General features: G+C 34.6%; 1 protein-coding gene across 1 annotated transcript; it reads right to left on the reverse strand.

Annotated features, from left to right (window-relative positions):
• Positions 1-817: 817 nt before the first annotated feature.
• LOC113067863 (methyltransferase-like protein 25) lies at positions 818-12804 on the reverse strand. The gene is made up of 12 exons (XM_026240364.1): positions 12473-12804; positions 12209-12376; positions 11959-12077; positions 11276-11884; positions 10505-10652; positions 7827-7921; positions 7563-7592; positions 6971-7044; positions 5477-5570; positions 4497-4571; positions 4347-4418; positions 818-2887 (listed from the first exon to the last, which is right to left on the reverse strand). The coding sequence occupies exons 1-12, from the start codon at positions 12675-12677 to the stop codon at positions 2792-2794; spliced, it is 1785 nt and encodes a 594-aa protein (XP_026096149.1). The 5' UTR covers positions 12678-12804; the 3' UTR covers positions 818-2791.
• Between the last annotated feature and the right edge of the window lie 258 nt (positions 12805-13062).

Consider the following 13062-nt stretch of genomic DNA (forward strand, 5'->3'; position numbering starts at 1 on the left):
ATGCGTACTTGCTTTCAAAAAAGAAAGACAAAGCATAAATAATTGGCATAAGAGGACGTTCACATGGGATGCAGTTTTGCACTCTTTTTTTAAAAAAGAAGAAAAAAAGAGAGAAAAGGCACACAGCCACCATATTTAAACACTGCACCTTGCAACATGGCACTCAAATTCAAAAATAAAATTGGTTGGCAATGGCAAATTGGTTGAAAATTTTTACAAATGATCGGCTGAATGGATTCGAAAATGGTAAAACTCAACTGTTTAGCTCTAGGGGAGTTGGAAAATGGGCCTATTTTCAAAAATGTAGAGTGTTCCTTACATCATTCGGAAATATGGCGCTCAAGTTAAGAGGTTCAAATTTAAAAAGAACGCAACACAATACCTTTTTTTCACATCTATATAGAAAACCGAATGAAAAGCTGCAGTTTAATGCAAGTCAACAAATGTTATGCTGCCATCTCACATCTTGGGTAAATGTGATATTTATTTATATCCTGAAGTCATTAAGTCAGTGAAACACACCATGGTTATTGACCACAAAACTTCAGGGGACAGCAGCTGTTTTGTGAAGTGAAAAATGATCCTCTTCACTAGCAAACAAATCAGTCAACTGTTTCTGCTTAAGGAGAAGAAAACTTAATCTGTTTTTTTTTTGATGATGATGATGTTCTAAAAATGAAACTTGTTTTCAAACTTCCTCAATTTTCTTCCACAACTGCTTACATTCAATAAATAATGACTTATAATTACTATGATGAAAACATTAATTCACTGCTTTTCAAAAAAAGAAAACAAATCAGCCAGTCTTTCGACAGAACTTTACTGAGTACTTGAAACTGCATAATTATCACATATGAAACTATATTGCTGAACAATTATGACAGGTCGGTATACATAATCATCAATAAACTTCATGCAGTTGGAATTAGTGGCTTTGAATTTTCTCTTGGAGCTCTATAAAGCCACATTCCCTCTTAGTATAAAAACAAACACAGAAAATAGTAACACCAAATATAGTAGTATGAGAAAGTAAAACAAATGCATGAGAAACAAACTCTTTGTGAGTTCTTAAAGGGGTCTTATACAAATTATCCTCCTCACTAGTAAAAAATTCAGTCAACTGTTTCTGCTTTAGGTGAAGAAAATTAAATCTTTTTTTTTTTTGATGATGATGATGATGTTCTAAAAATGAAACTTGTTGCGTTCAAAGTGTAGCTGGACATTCTTGGTGACGATAGAGAAGCATTTCCTCAGCCTCCTTTGCATGCAAAGAAGAAAAAAAAAGCTACATTTCAGGAAATAAGGGAGTGAGTAAGCTGGTTTCCCATCGCTCTGCTATTTCTGTCACGGAGAGATGTTTTGGAGTGCATCATATCATTATCCTGAAGCTTTTCCTTTCTCTGATTTAGACATAGAACAGGATATGGCACAATACATCCGCTGGAAGATGAATTCATAAGGGAAACATATGTGACTGGTCAATGGACTCTTATTGGCGAAGCATTAGACTGGTACCAACACATTCAGTGAAGTTCAAGCTGCAGTGTCAATGTGTAGCCATGCTCATCTCCACACAGACACACGAATATCATCTTTTTTTTTTTTTTTTCAGAAATAATGGCAGAGCTGGCTTTGTTCTGGTGAAGTGGTACCCATGATAAATGATGTAGTGTTGTTAAAGAAGGAAAAATCATTAAGAGCAGGAATGATGTAGACTTAAGCTAAGCTATGTGGCCTACTTTCTCTGAAAGAACACACGTTCTCAATTTTTTTCCACAACTGCTTGCATTCAATAAATAATGACTTATAATTACTATGCTGAAAACATTAATTCACTGATTTTCACAAAAAAAAAAATAAAAGAAAATTATCACCCAGTCACAGTGCTCTGTTAATCTTGAAACTTGAAACTGCATAATTATCACATATGAAACCATATTGCTGAACAATTATGACAGATCGATGTGCATAATCAATAAACTTCATGCAGTTAGAATTGGTGGCTTTGAATTTTCTCTTGGAGCTCTATAAAGCCACATTCCCTCTTAGTCTAAAAACAAACACATAAATAGTAACACCAAATATAGTAGTATGAGAAAGTAAAACAAATGCATGAGAAACAAACTCTTTGTGAGTTCTTAAAGGGGTCTTAAGCAAAACTACACTGAAGAATCAATCAGGCTAAAACAAAAGCTACCTCGAGGTGTTTCATTTATGAATATTAACTAAAACATAGGACAGGAGAATAATGGTCTGTGGGGAATGGCCTGAAAATAATGAAGAGCTCAATGCCTGATTAATATTAATGGTGTGTTAAATAAGTGGAAGCACAAGACGTCTCAAGTGTGACTGATGTCCTCGTGTGGCTCAGTTAAGGCTAAGACTGATTTATAAACCAGTCAGACTAATGAACACTAAAAGCAACGTTCTTCGTCACATTGATCACTATAACTTTCCACTTTAAGCTACAGACCGAACCGTTGTGCATCATAACTGAACCGATCAGGAGAGTAATACAGCCAGGTCTTTGAAGCAGCTGGACTGAAAAACTGCTTTTAATTTACTGAGAACAACCCTATTTTGACAATTTATGTTTTACATAATTTTTTGTAAAATATCATTACATAAATAAAAATGCATTTTTATTGTTTGAAAAAATGGCAAGAGTTAATTTGAGTTTGACTTTAAAAACAACATTAATAACAAACATTTAAAACAAAGTTTTACCAAAAGAATAAATGAAAATTAAATCAATAAATTACACTAAACAGCAGGGATATAACTGTGGTCTTCAAAGTGTAGATTCCTTTATACCAACAACTGCATAACATCTCGGGGACTGGAGAGGGTCAAAGAGCTGGACCAGCGCTGAATGAGACACATTGTCCTGAAAGAAAAGAGACATTTCAAATGTAGACATGTGAAATTCTGAAATACAAATACAATGATCTAGCTTTCAATATGTATTTATTAAGAATTTTTATTTAATATTTAAGGCATAAATCTTCATGCATTTTAGGCCTTCTCAACATTCATCAAGGATCATGACTTTTCAATGCTTTGCAATAATTCTTTAAAGAACCAGGCTACACTGGTTTCCCAGTGATTCACTAAAAAGAACTGACTCATAAGAATCAATTGTTCTGGAATGGACTACACTGTACATGCTGTCTGTTTTTGGTTCAATAAAAAGAACCAACTCATAAGAGTTTGTCAGGAATCGGTACACTGGTCATGCTGTTTATTTCTAATTCACTAACAAGAGCAGTTGAAAAGAATCATTTGTTCAGGAATCAGACTAAACTGTTTGTGCTCTTTGTTTCTGATTCCATTTAAAAGAACATAAACATAAGAGTTATTCATTCAGAAATCAATCTACCTGGTCATGTATGGTTTTGATTCACTAAAAACATTCGCTTCATAAGTTCAGTATATATTCACACACACTCAAGATATATTATTTTAGATGAACCGTAATTTAAATTACGTTTCCAGCATATCCAAAAATAAAAAAGTATATTGGACCTGATCAAAATAATCAGCATAACTGGCCACAGCTTGTTTCAATCCAAAATCCATATTACAGCTTTCCATAATCACTGACCAAAGCACATTAATATACTTGGCAGCACACCCAGAGTACCGTGTTATGAAATGGTTTATACATAACAAAACCCTCCACAGGCCAAATTGTAAAGCGGATTCTGATTTCAATGTGGTTAGTGGAGTCGTCACTGATAAACCTTATCATGTTGCCAAGCCCTTTAATGTCCAACATTCACAAATCATAGACCAATGTAGAAAACAATCCCACAGATCTGACACTGGGGAGGTTTTCCTTTCTTTAAATTACATGACTGATAAGTGACCCCTGTAAGATCATGTGGAAATTGATCCCACAGAAACCTGGAGTCACTGTTTTGTGGGTATAAACAAAATGATTTTGTCATGCCCTAAATTTTCAGTCTAACGTTCTTCACAGATGGCTGAGTCTGACACTCCTGACTGTCGTCGCGAGGAGGTTTGAGGTTTTATGTTCAAAGCCTGGTGGGCAAGAAGGAAATGGACGTGTAACTCAAAACCTCTGAACTCCTGTAAGTCGGAAACCAGTTTTTGGATCTACTATACATGGCTAAAGTCTGCTGGTATATAAACTTTGAGAATAAGTAGCAGACTTGGGAATTCGGTGTTGTGGTCCTGAAGTAAATCCTCAAACAAAATCCCCTCACAGTTCTATGATTATATGAGGATTAAGTATCTGTACAAGCACACATCTAGAAAGTAAATGCACATTTGAGCACAAATTGTAGTGTTTCTGTTATCTGTTCTGACATTTGGTTTGTTACCTGCTCTTTCAAGTAGCAAAGTCGGTCAAGGAGGATGAGACCCTCTATACAGGGAGCCAAAATGACTTTCAACTGTGGAAGATGAAAACAGCATGAGGCAGGTATAGAGTTAGTAATAAAATATATGGCACGTTACTCTGTCATGCTCACCATGTTGAAAGCCACCATCTCATTCATTCTGGGGCTGTAGTGTTCATGATAGCTCTGTATGTCACTGTCAGATAGCTGGAGACAACAAGAGATATGAAAAAAAAAAGATTTTAAAGAAACAAAGGAAAAAGATGATGTTCTATTCACCAACCAGGATCTAAAGCACAAATGCATTCCTGTAGACTAATACAAATTTAATGTAAATAACATTTTTTTTTATATATTTTTATTTTATTTTATTTATATTATATTTTATTTAAATATATTTAGATACTTTACTCACAGATATACTGCAAAATATTTTATACATTTTGTACTGTTTAGTATAGAATTAACAATTATTGTTATCATTACGGTTTTATTAATTGCAAAATAAAAATTACAAAAACAAGATTTTATATTAAATTAAAAATACTTTACACATACATTTTTTTTAAATTTATTAAAATAATTACATAATCTGTACTTTTGACTAGCAACACACACACATTAGCAAAATATTACTAAATATTCACATTAGAATGATTTCATATAGCTTTTCCTTTCTCTTATTTAGACACAGAACAGGATATGGCACAATACATCCGCTGGAAGATGAATTCATAAGGGAAACATATGTGACTGGTCAACGCACTCTTATTATACTTCATATAATTCATCTTTTTTATTACAGAATTCAAATAAATTAATCAATATTAAAAGTAATTTAAATGATTGAAAATTTAAATATTTTATATTTATATAAAATACATACAGTATATTTTTCTGTTTCTGATTAGGGTTCCACAGAGAGCTGCAGATTTGCCCTGGGCCTGGTGAAAAGCCTTTTAATAGCCTCTTGCTACCTGTTCCCTTATTTCTCTACGTGTCAAACACATTTTAGTCTGTTCATCTCATTAGCTCCATTGTGGTGTAATTCAGATGCATGTGGGCTGACTGAAAAAAACATTGAATGTAATGTGAGAACTCTTGGTTATTACTTTGGTGTCATCCAGATCCAGCTTCTTAAGCGCTCGTCTGACATAGTCCACAAACGACGAGGCTTTGGAGTACACGTTCCCAACACGTTTCTCACTGTCAAAAGAAAATAAAATACTTCAAAAATCGATCATAACAAAAACCAACTAACACAACAGTTTTTAATGTAGCTTAAAATTTAAATGTTCAGATGGTAAGTCACATTTAGAGGGTGAACTCTGCACTCTTTGTTGACTCGCCCATTACCGTAACCTGATGGTTTGGCTTTGACTCACAGAAGCTTAAACCTGAAAACAGGGCTTTAGGGTTTGAGTCACGAGCATCAGTCAGCACTGAATCAGATCTGCTCTCTGCAGCCACGATCAAGTATCTCAATAAACATTTCTCATCCTCCGCAAAAAGGAAGGAAGGACTAGAGGGAATCTGGAGGCTCTTTATTCTCTCCTCTAGTTTACTAAAGCTCTCTGGCGACACGCGGTTGTTTTCTGTCTAATGAGCAGATGATGTGGTGAGAGTGCTGTCGATGAGATATCTGATCCTGGTCTTTTGGAGAGGAACGGCATCAGTGCGGGAGCTCAATATTTGTCATCGCGTGTGTTTCTGACTGAGAGTCGCTCGTCAGGGGGTCCGGGGTGTGTGTGTTTCTGCTTTTACAGACCGTTGCTGGTTTTGTATTAAACTATAATTTACTGCAACTACTACAATTAGTAGTTTTTCCAGATAAGCCATAAAACTAGCAACTGAACTACTGAAATTAATAGATCGTGTGGCACAGTAACAAAACAAATCCATCATGACACAAAATCTATAATGTACTTTATATGATGGTGCATATGATATACAGAAAAAAAGATGTAGACTAAATTTTAAATTATAAATACACACGCACTTATAAATATACAATATTTTTAAATAAACATTCACAGATAGCTAAAGAGACCAAGAGATATAGACTTAATCATTTTCAATACACACACATGCATTGCTAAAATCATTTTATGTGCTAATTTAATTTATTTATATTGACTAAAATATACAAAAATATAAAAAATATATAATTAATAAATATTACTAAATAAAAACATTAAAAATGTATGTTTTATATGTATATTTAATAAATACATATACATATATATTTATACACACAATATTACTAAATAATATTAAATACAAAATTAGACTTTATATGATAATTTTATACTGACAAATAAATTATACATAATATATATGTATAGTTTATGTATTTAGATGTCTATTAATATAATCTGTGCTGTAGATAAATAAAAGTGTAGTATGTGTATATATATATATATATATATATATATATAGAGAGAGAGAGAGAGAGAGAGAGAGAGAGAGAGAGAGAGAGAGAGAAAAAATAATTTTCAATTTTAAATACATATTTTACTTAAGTAGAACTTACTGCCAAACCTCCAATATTTGGTAGTTTTTTTTGGGCCATGAAGATTTTCTGTGGCAACAATTAGTATAAATACCTTTTAAAGCAATCGTAGTGATCTCGTAAAATAACATGAAGAACCGCCCGATAAAAAAGTGACTCCATAGGCAGCTGAAACAGACAAGAAACCAAGTTAACCACGATTACATTTCAAAGCTGATTTTGCTTTACTTAGACAACGCATGCTTACTTGGTTATGTTTGCTATCTTATTTATATTATTAATTACTTCATTTAAATGTTTGTACCATTTGTGGCAACTCTGAAAACAGATTGTGTCATATTTTCCATGACAATTATATAATCCAAACACTCAGACATGCAGAAGATAGAAAGAGTTTGTTCATGCTGACTGTTTCACCTCTGTACTTTCAATCGTTTTTTAAAAGAGAATAATTCAAATTAAAATACACAGTGCTTCCAGTTGAATTAGATAAATATGCATAGGTGCATATGCTGTTCATTCTGGCTTTCAAGCTTGAACAACACATTACAATCAGCTGTGCAAACAGCCTCGGTCACATGAGATTGAAGTCTTTATTTGCAAATCCTGCAGGGGAAATGAGTTTCTAATCAAAAAAGTGAATATTGATAAGATACATGAGTCACATGACACAATCAGATACTCACCCCTCCTCCAGCAGACACTCTCTCCAGAGCCTGAGAGGGGAGTGAAAAGTTTGAATTGAAAAAGTAGTGATAATTCAAAACAAATTTTCATGGTTTGATAGTAGCCTTCAGTTTAATGGCTTTATGTTTTTAAAAAATAACACCCAAAAGATTATGTATTTATAGTTAAAACCTTATGCAACATGCATCAGCTAATAAGCAAAGGATGTGGTTGAAGATGCGTGGGCAACGTGATGTTATTTGTGACGTGTGAGGCAGACTTACGAGACACGCTGACATCCGTGCATTTCGACCACAGAAACACTCCTGAGCCTTCAGATACTGACTCACAGGGAAACCACACACACCATCAACACACCCTGAACAACAACCACAGAACAACACGGAGATGAAAAACTGTACAGCTTACGTTTTAACATAAAGTACTGTTCAAATTTTCAGGGTCAGAAGATCTTTTAAAAATAAATTATACTTGTAGAGAGCGTTAAGATTTATCAAAGAAGATAGTAATACATTTATAATGGTATAAAAGATGTCAAATTCAAATAAATGCTGTTCTTCTGAACTTTTTTTTTCCATCAAAGAATCTTGTAAAAAAAAACTGTTTTCAACCTTGATAATAATATGTTTCTAAATCAACAATTCAGTATATTAGACTTATTCCTGAAGGATCTTGTGATACTGAAGACTAGAGTAATGATGCTGAAAATGTAATAATATAAAAAAAAAAATACAGTTTTTTTTAAATAGTATTTTTTTTATCAGCGTGAGTGTAAGAGACTTTCAAAAACAGTAAAAATCTTAACAACCCCAACATTTTTATTGCATTTTAAAACTAAACACCAGACATTTTGGATGAGAACCTGTCGAACACGTGTCATTCAAACAAGACCCACACTGCGGCTCGAGGTCTATTCACAGTGCAGACAAACACTGTTTACTCCAGCTATCATACTAATCTAAACCACGCCAAACTGAACAGGATCCAGAGTCCAGCACAGGCCTGAAAAATGTGTTTGTGATACAGAATGAGCTGTGCGTAAGAAAAATGCCTGAGAGAGGGACAGTGTACAAAACAATATCAGTGATTTCATTATAAAAGGTTTGACTCATTGCGAGTGACCAGCTGCTGAGTCTTCAGTTCACGTTTTAAAATACAAAAATGTAAAACTGAAGTGCTTGTTTTTTTTTTAATGAAAATACAAATGTAATGCACTATAAATAAGCGACTGCTTAATGAAGGCTGTTGGTGGGCGGGACTTCCTGTTTTCTGTTTAAGTAGGACACATTGCGGGGGGCTCTTCTGAATTGTGTCAGCAAATGCAGGGCTTGAGAAGAGATTTCGTGGAAGAGTATTACGCTGTCAAAATGAAAAGACCATAGAAATAAATTCTGCTATGGAAGTGAAATTCTATGCAAAATCATGGTGTGAGTAGCACAGAAATGACACACTTCACCTTTAAACGCACAGCATGCTGTAATCGTACAGAGTTTTTGAGACACATATGAAACTGCATTTGTTTGATTAGATTTTGTTTCTTCTGCAGAACAAATGTGCTTGTAAAGTGAGCCGCTGAAGCCCTGAAAACACTGACATCATCAGACTGAAAACACCACATGCTGTACTCTTCTTGAGTTCATGAGATCAGTCTGTTGAAGGGAAGAGTGTTTGTGATGTCAGTCCAGCTTTTGCACACACTTCTTGTGTTTTAGCTCTGTCCCTGCAGCAACCGAGGGTCTGTGATGTGATCAGCAGGCTTTAAAAGACACTGAGATATTATTGTAGACCTGCTGTGCTTCATAACGCAGTAATTATGTGATCAAAATATCAGATTTTGTAGGCACTCGAATCGTTTCTGCACTGTATGCTCAAAGAGAACGTGTCTAAGAGGCAGAGAGAAACAACATGCTCTCTTAAAGCTAACACCAAGTTAAAATAAAAACTGTAAAACTTGTCATCATTTAATTATTCTCATGTTGTTCCAAACCTGTATTCGCTATGAACATAATCTGAAAGAGGTTTCAGTGCTTTTTGTCCACAAAATAAAAGTCAGTGGAGCCTAATGGGGTTGTTTTGGAGACAAGTAAACTTAAAATAACAACAACAATTATAATAATAATAATAATAAACGATGAATTAAGTAATTTATTTAATAAACAACAATTAATGATTTATTCTAAAACAATGTATTATTTGTTATAAAATAACACAACATACTAATAAGAATTTTGACTATTATTATGTTATAAAAAATATTATACATTTTTTAAAATGAATAATATTTAATTTTATATTGTTCCAATTATTATAATTATGTGTTCACTAAATACAATAAGTAATAACTCATATTATGGTGTTATATATATATATATATAACATTATATATTTTATGTATTATGAAATTATTTATTTATTTACTTAACAATCAAGAAAAAAAATATTCATTATAAAATAATAACACATTTAATAATAATAATAATAATACATTATTGCTTTTATTATAATTACAAATACGGGTATAGGGCTGCACAGTGCAGGAAAAAATATTATACAGAGAAATGCATTTCCACAGAGCTTGTCTTGTTTGAAAACTTGTTCAACCGTTCTGATAGAGACTGATCTGCCCACATATGTGTGTGTGTGTGTGTGTGTGTGTGTTTTTGTGACATATCAGGACACAACTTTGTATAATGACATGTGTATGACACAGGTATTACAAGGAGAGTGTTTCAAAACGCTAATAAACCATACAGAATTAGTTTTTTTTGAGAAAGTAAAAATGCACAAAGTTTCCTGTAAGGGTTAAGGTTAGGTGTAGGGTTAGTGAAGGGCATTAAAATATACAGTTTGTACAGTTTAAAAACCATTACACCTATAGGATGTCCCCACTTTTCACAAAAACAAACGCGTGTGTGTGTGTACAGAAAGGAAGTGTTCTTACCCTGTCTGTCGTGATCAAACTCTTCAGAGAGCAGATGGTAGCAGCAGCCCACACTGCAAACGGCGCGCAGCTCCTGTTTGGCCCCGAACATCCTCAGAGTGCTGGGGGCCAAATCTCCACACGTATGCAGACCAACCAGAACTGCATCCTGGGTACCAGCCAGAGAAAAGAAAGAGAGAAAGAAAGAAAGGGGGTAATTTAGTGAAATCAACACAGATCGTTTGCCATCTCTCATTGATCATAAATAATGTGCTATGGACACATCCAAGTCCCTCTCCATTCTTGAGCTCAATTTCACCTAATTAACATGATTAGGATAATCACAGGCGTCTCGTTGAGCTGTAACAACGATACAACTTCAGCTCTGTAATCAGAGCCAGCAGCTGGACGACTACTGCAGCAACGTGCTTTTATATCAGTTTAGTGTACATCAATTATTTGATCCTGAATATCATATCAAATTAATGCATAGTGCATTTACGAGGACAAAAATAAGTAATGCTTTAAATAAAAAATATTTCACACCCACTTATTAGCACAAAATTATATGATATTATATAACAACTATGTCAAATTATTTTATTCATTAATTATAATGATGATAATTAATATAATTGTAATTTAAAAAAATCAATAATGTTTGTATATTATATTAGTAATAGTAGACATTAAAATGATTACAATTACATTTTAATAATAATAAAAATAATACTACTTCTACTATTATTATTTATTATTATTCTCCCTTGGACAAAACCATCACTTCTTCACCTCCAGCTCTGTGATCAGCGTCTTGAGCTCAGTTTCTGCGGTGACATATGAGGTCAGAGGGGAAAACAGGCCGTCGTCTCTGATGTTCCCCCTTCCTTCTCCAGCTTTCCTCTCCAGATTCTCTCTCTTCCTCTTCTCTCTTTCCTCCAGACTCAGCTGGCTGTGGTTGACGCGGAGAGAGACGTCTTCTGTGACGTCTAGAGACAGCATACTGAGGAAGCTGCTTCCTGAATCTGAATCATTCAGGTCTAATGGACATTCTCCAGCATTATCTGAAGCAGATAAATCATTGGGGACTTGTTTTGATAAAGAACTGCTATCCGCTCTAGCCTCAAAGCTTTCCTTTTCCTCAGTAATAAAGTTTCTGATGCCATCACTGTTTTCAAAGTTTCTGCTGTGTTGTATACTCGCATCCTCGCTGTCCAAAGTTTGCTTCCTAGTGGCTTTGTTTGGTTTCTGATAAGCTTTGGAGAACTTCTTCAGTTTCCTGTTCCTCTCCTGAGCTCCATGTGTGTTGGTGCTGGAGGAGTCGATCCCGAACACTTGCAGGTTGAACCGCATGGACAGATAGGAGCACAGGTAGCCTTTCCCTGAACCCACGTCTATCACCTGAGAAGCAGAAACATGATCAAAAGACTAAATTCAGTTTCGTTTAACTAAATTATATTTGTAACATTTTCTACCTGTTTGACTCGGCAGTATTTGGCCAAACTAGCCACAACTTCAGACATTGCCTGCACCTCATGGGCCTTCTTACAGTTCATAAACTCATCCGGTGTTACTGCTTTGTCTGATGACTGTCCTATGGGAATTACAGACAATGCATGAAATATGACCTTCTAATAACCTGAATTTGGCATGCATAATAATCACAATAAAGATCCAGTGGAATCTAAATGTGGTTTTCAGTGCTTCTGATCTGACTGCAGTTACCTGCAGTAGTGTCTCTAGTCATCAGTCTCAGATTCTGCATCAGATCTTCCAGCTGCATACAGACCCCCAGACCTTGTAAACAGTGGGATTTCGCTGCCCTCAGCAGGGCTGATATGTCCACCAACTTCTTTGAGGCATTGCAGAAACCAAACGTAGTGTTTTCCTTGTCTAAAATATATATAATAATTAGACACACACACACACATACAATTATAAATATTATATTTAATTTTCCTTATGAAAATTAGATGGAGAGTATCTTACCTTCTATCGCCCTCATGCTGTTTTGTGTGGAACTGACAGCACACAACACTTCCTCTGGATTCACACACATAAACGTGCTCCAAACATCACGCGTGTAAAAGTCCACAGTGTGCGCATTTGAGATACTTAATGATATGGAGAGAAACCGCTTAAGTTCATTTATTTTTCTTTTTAAAGTGTCGACGGGTATGTCATTAAATGCCATTGTTTACGGGCACAGAAAAGTGAGAATATTTAGCGAGAGCTGCAGCTGTTGACAGACAGTATTTAAGACATAAGTAGTCGAATCAGGAAATGATTCCTCTGAGCGACCGAATGCGCGGCCATGTTGAGTGTACCGGTGTGCGTTTTGTTGAATGGCGAAATCGAATATTTTGCCCTCACACAAATGTTGTTAATTTTGAATAGTAATGCCTTATGATCATCCTTACGTCATTAATGTGCGCCTTTCTTTACGCGAAAAATAAACAACCGTTAATGTTCACAAATAAGAATATGTTAACGTGAAACATGGCACCTTTAAAAAAAAACGCTGAAACTAAAAGGTCCGATTAAAGGAAAATACTTAAATAACATGTGTCCACATGGTG

This window comes from Carassius auratus, chromosome 4, assembly GCF_003368295.1.
Source record: "Carassius auratus strain Wakin chromosome 4, ASM336829v1, whole genome shotgun sequence".
NCBI classification, from domain to species: Eukaryota; Metazoa; Chordata; class Actinopteri; order Cypriniformes; family Cyprinidae; genus Carassius; species Carassius auratus.

Bases quoted from the DNA above. Each gene is read 5' to 3' on its own strand.
- LOC113067863 (XM_026240364.1), bottom strand. From the start codon at position 12,677: ATGGCATTTAATGACATACCCGTCGACACTTTAAAAAGAAAAATAAAT. The intron at 12,377-12,472 runs GTAAGATACTCT...TATATATTTTAG, and splicing joins CAGCATGAGGGCGATAGAAG to ACAAGGAAAACACTACGTTT. The intron at 4,572-5,476 runs GTAATAACCAAG...TGTTGTCTCCAG, and splicing joins TGGATCTGGATGACACCAAA to CTATCTGACAGTGACATACA.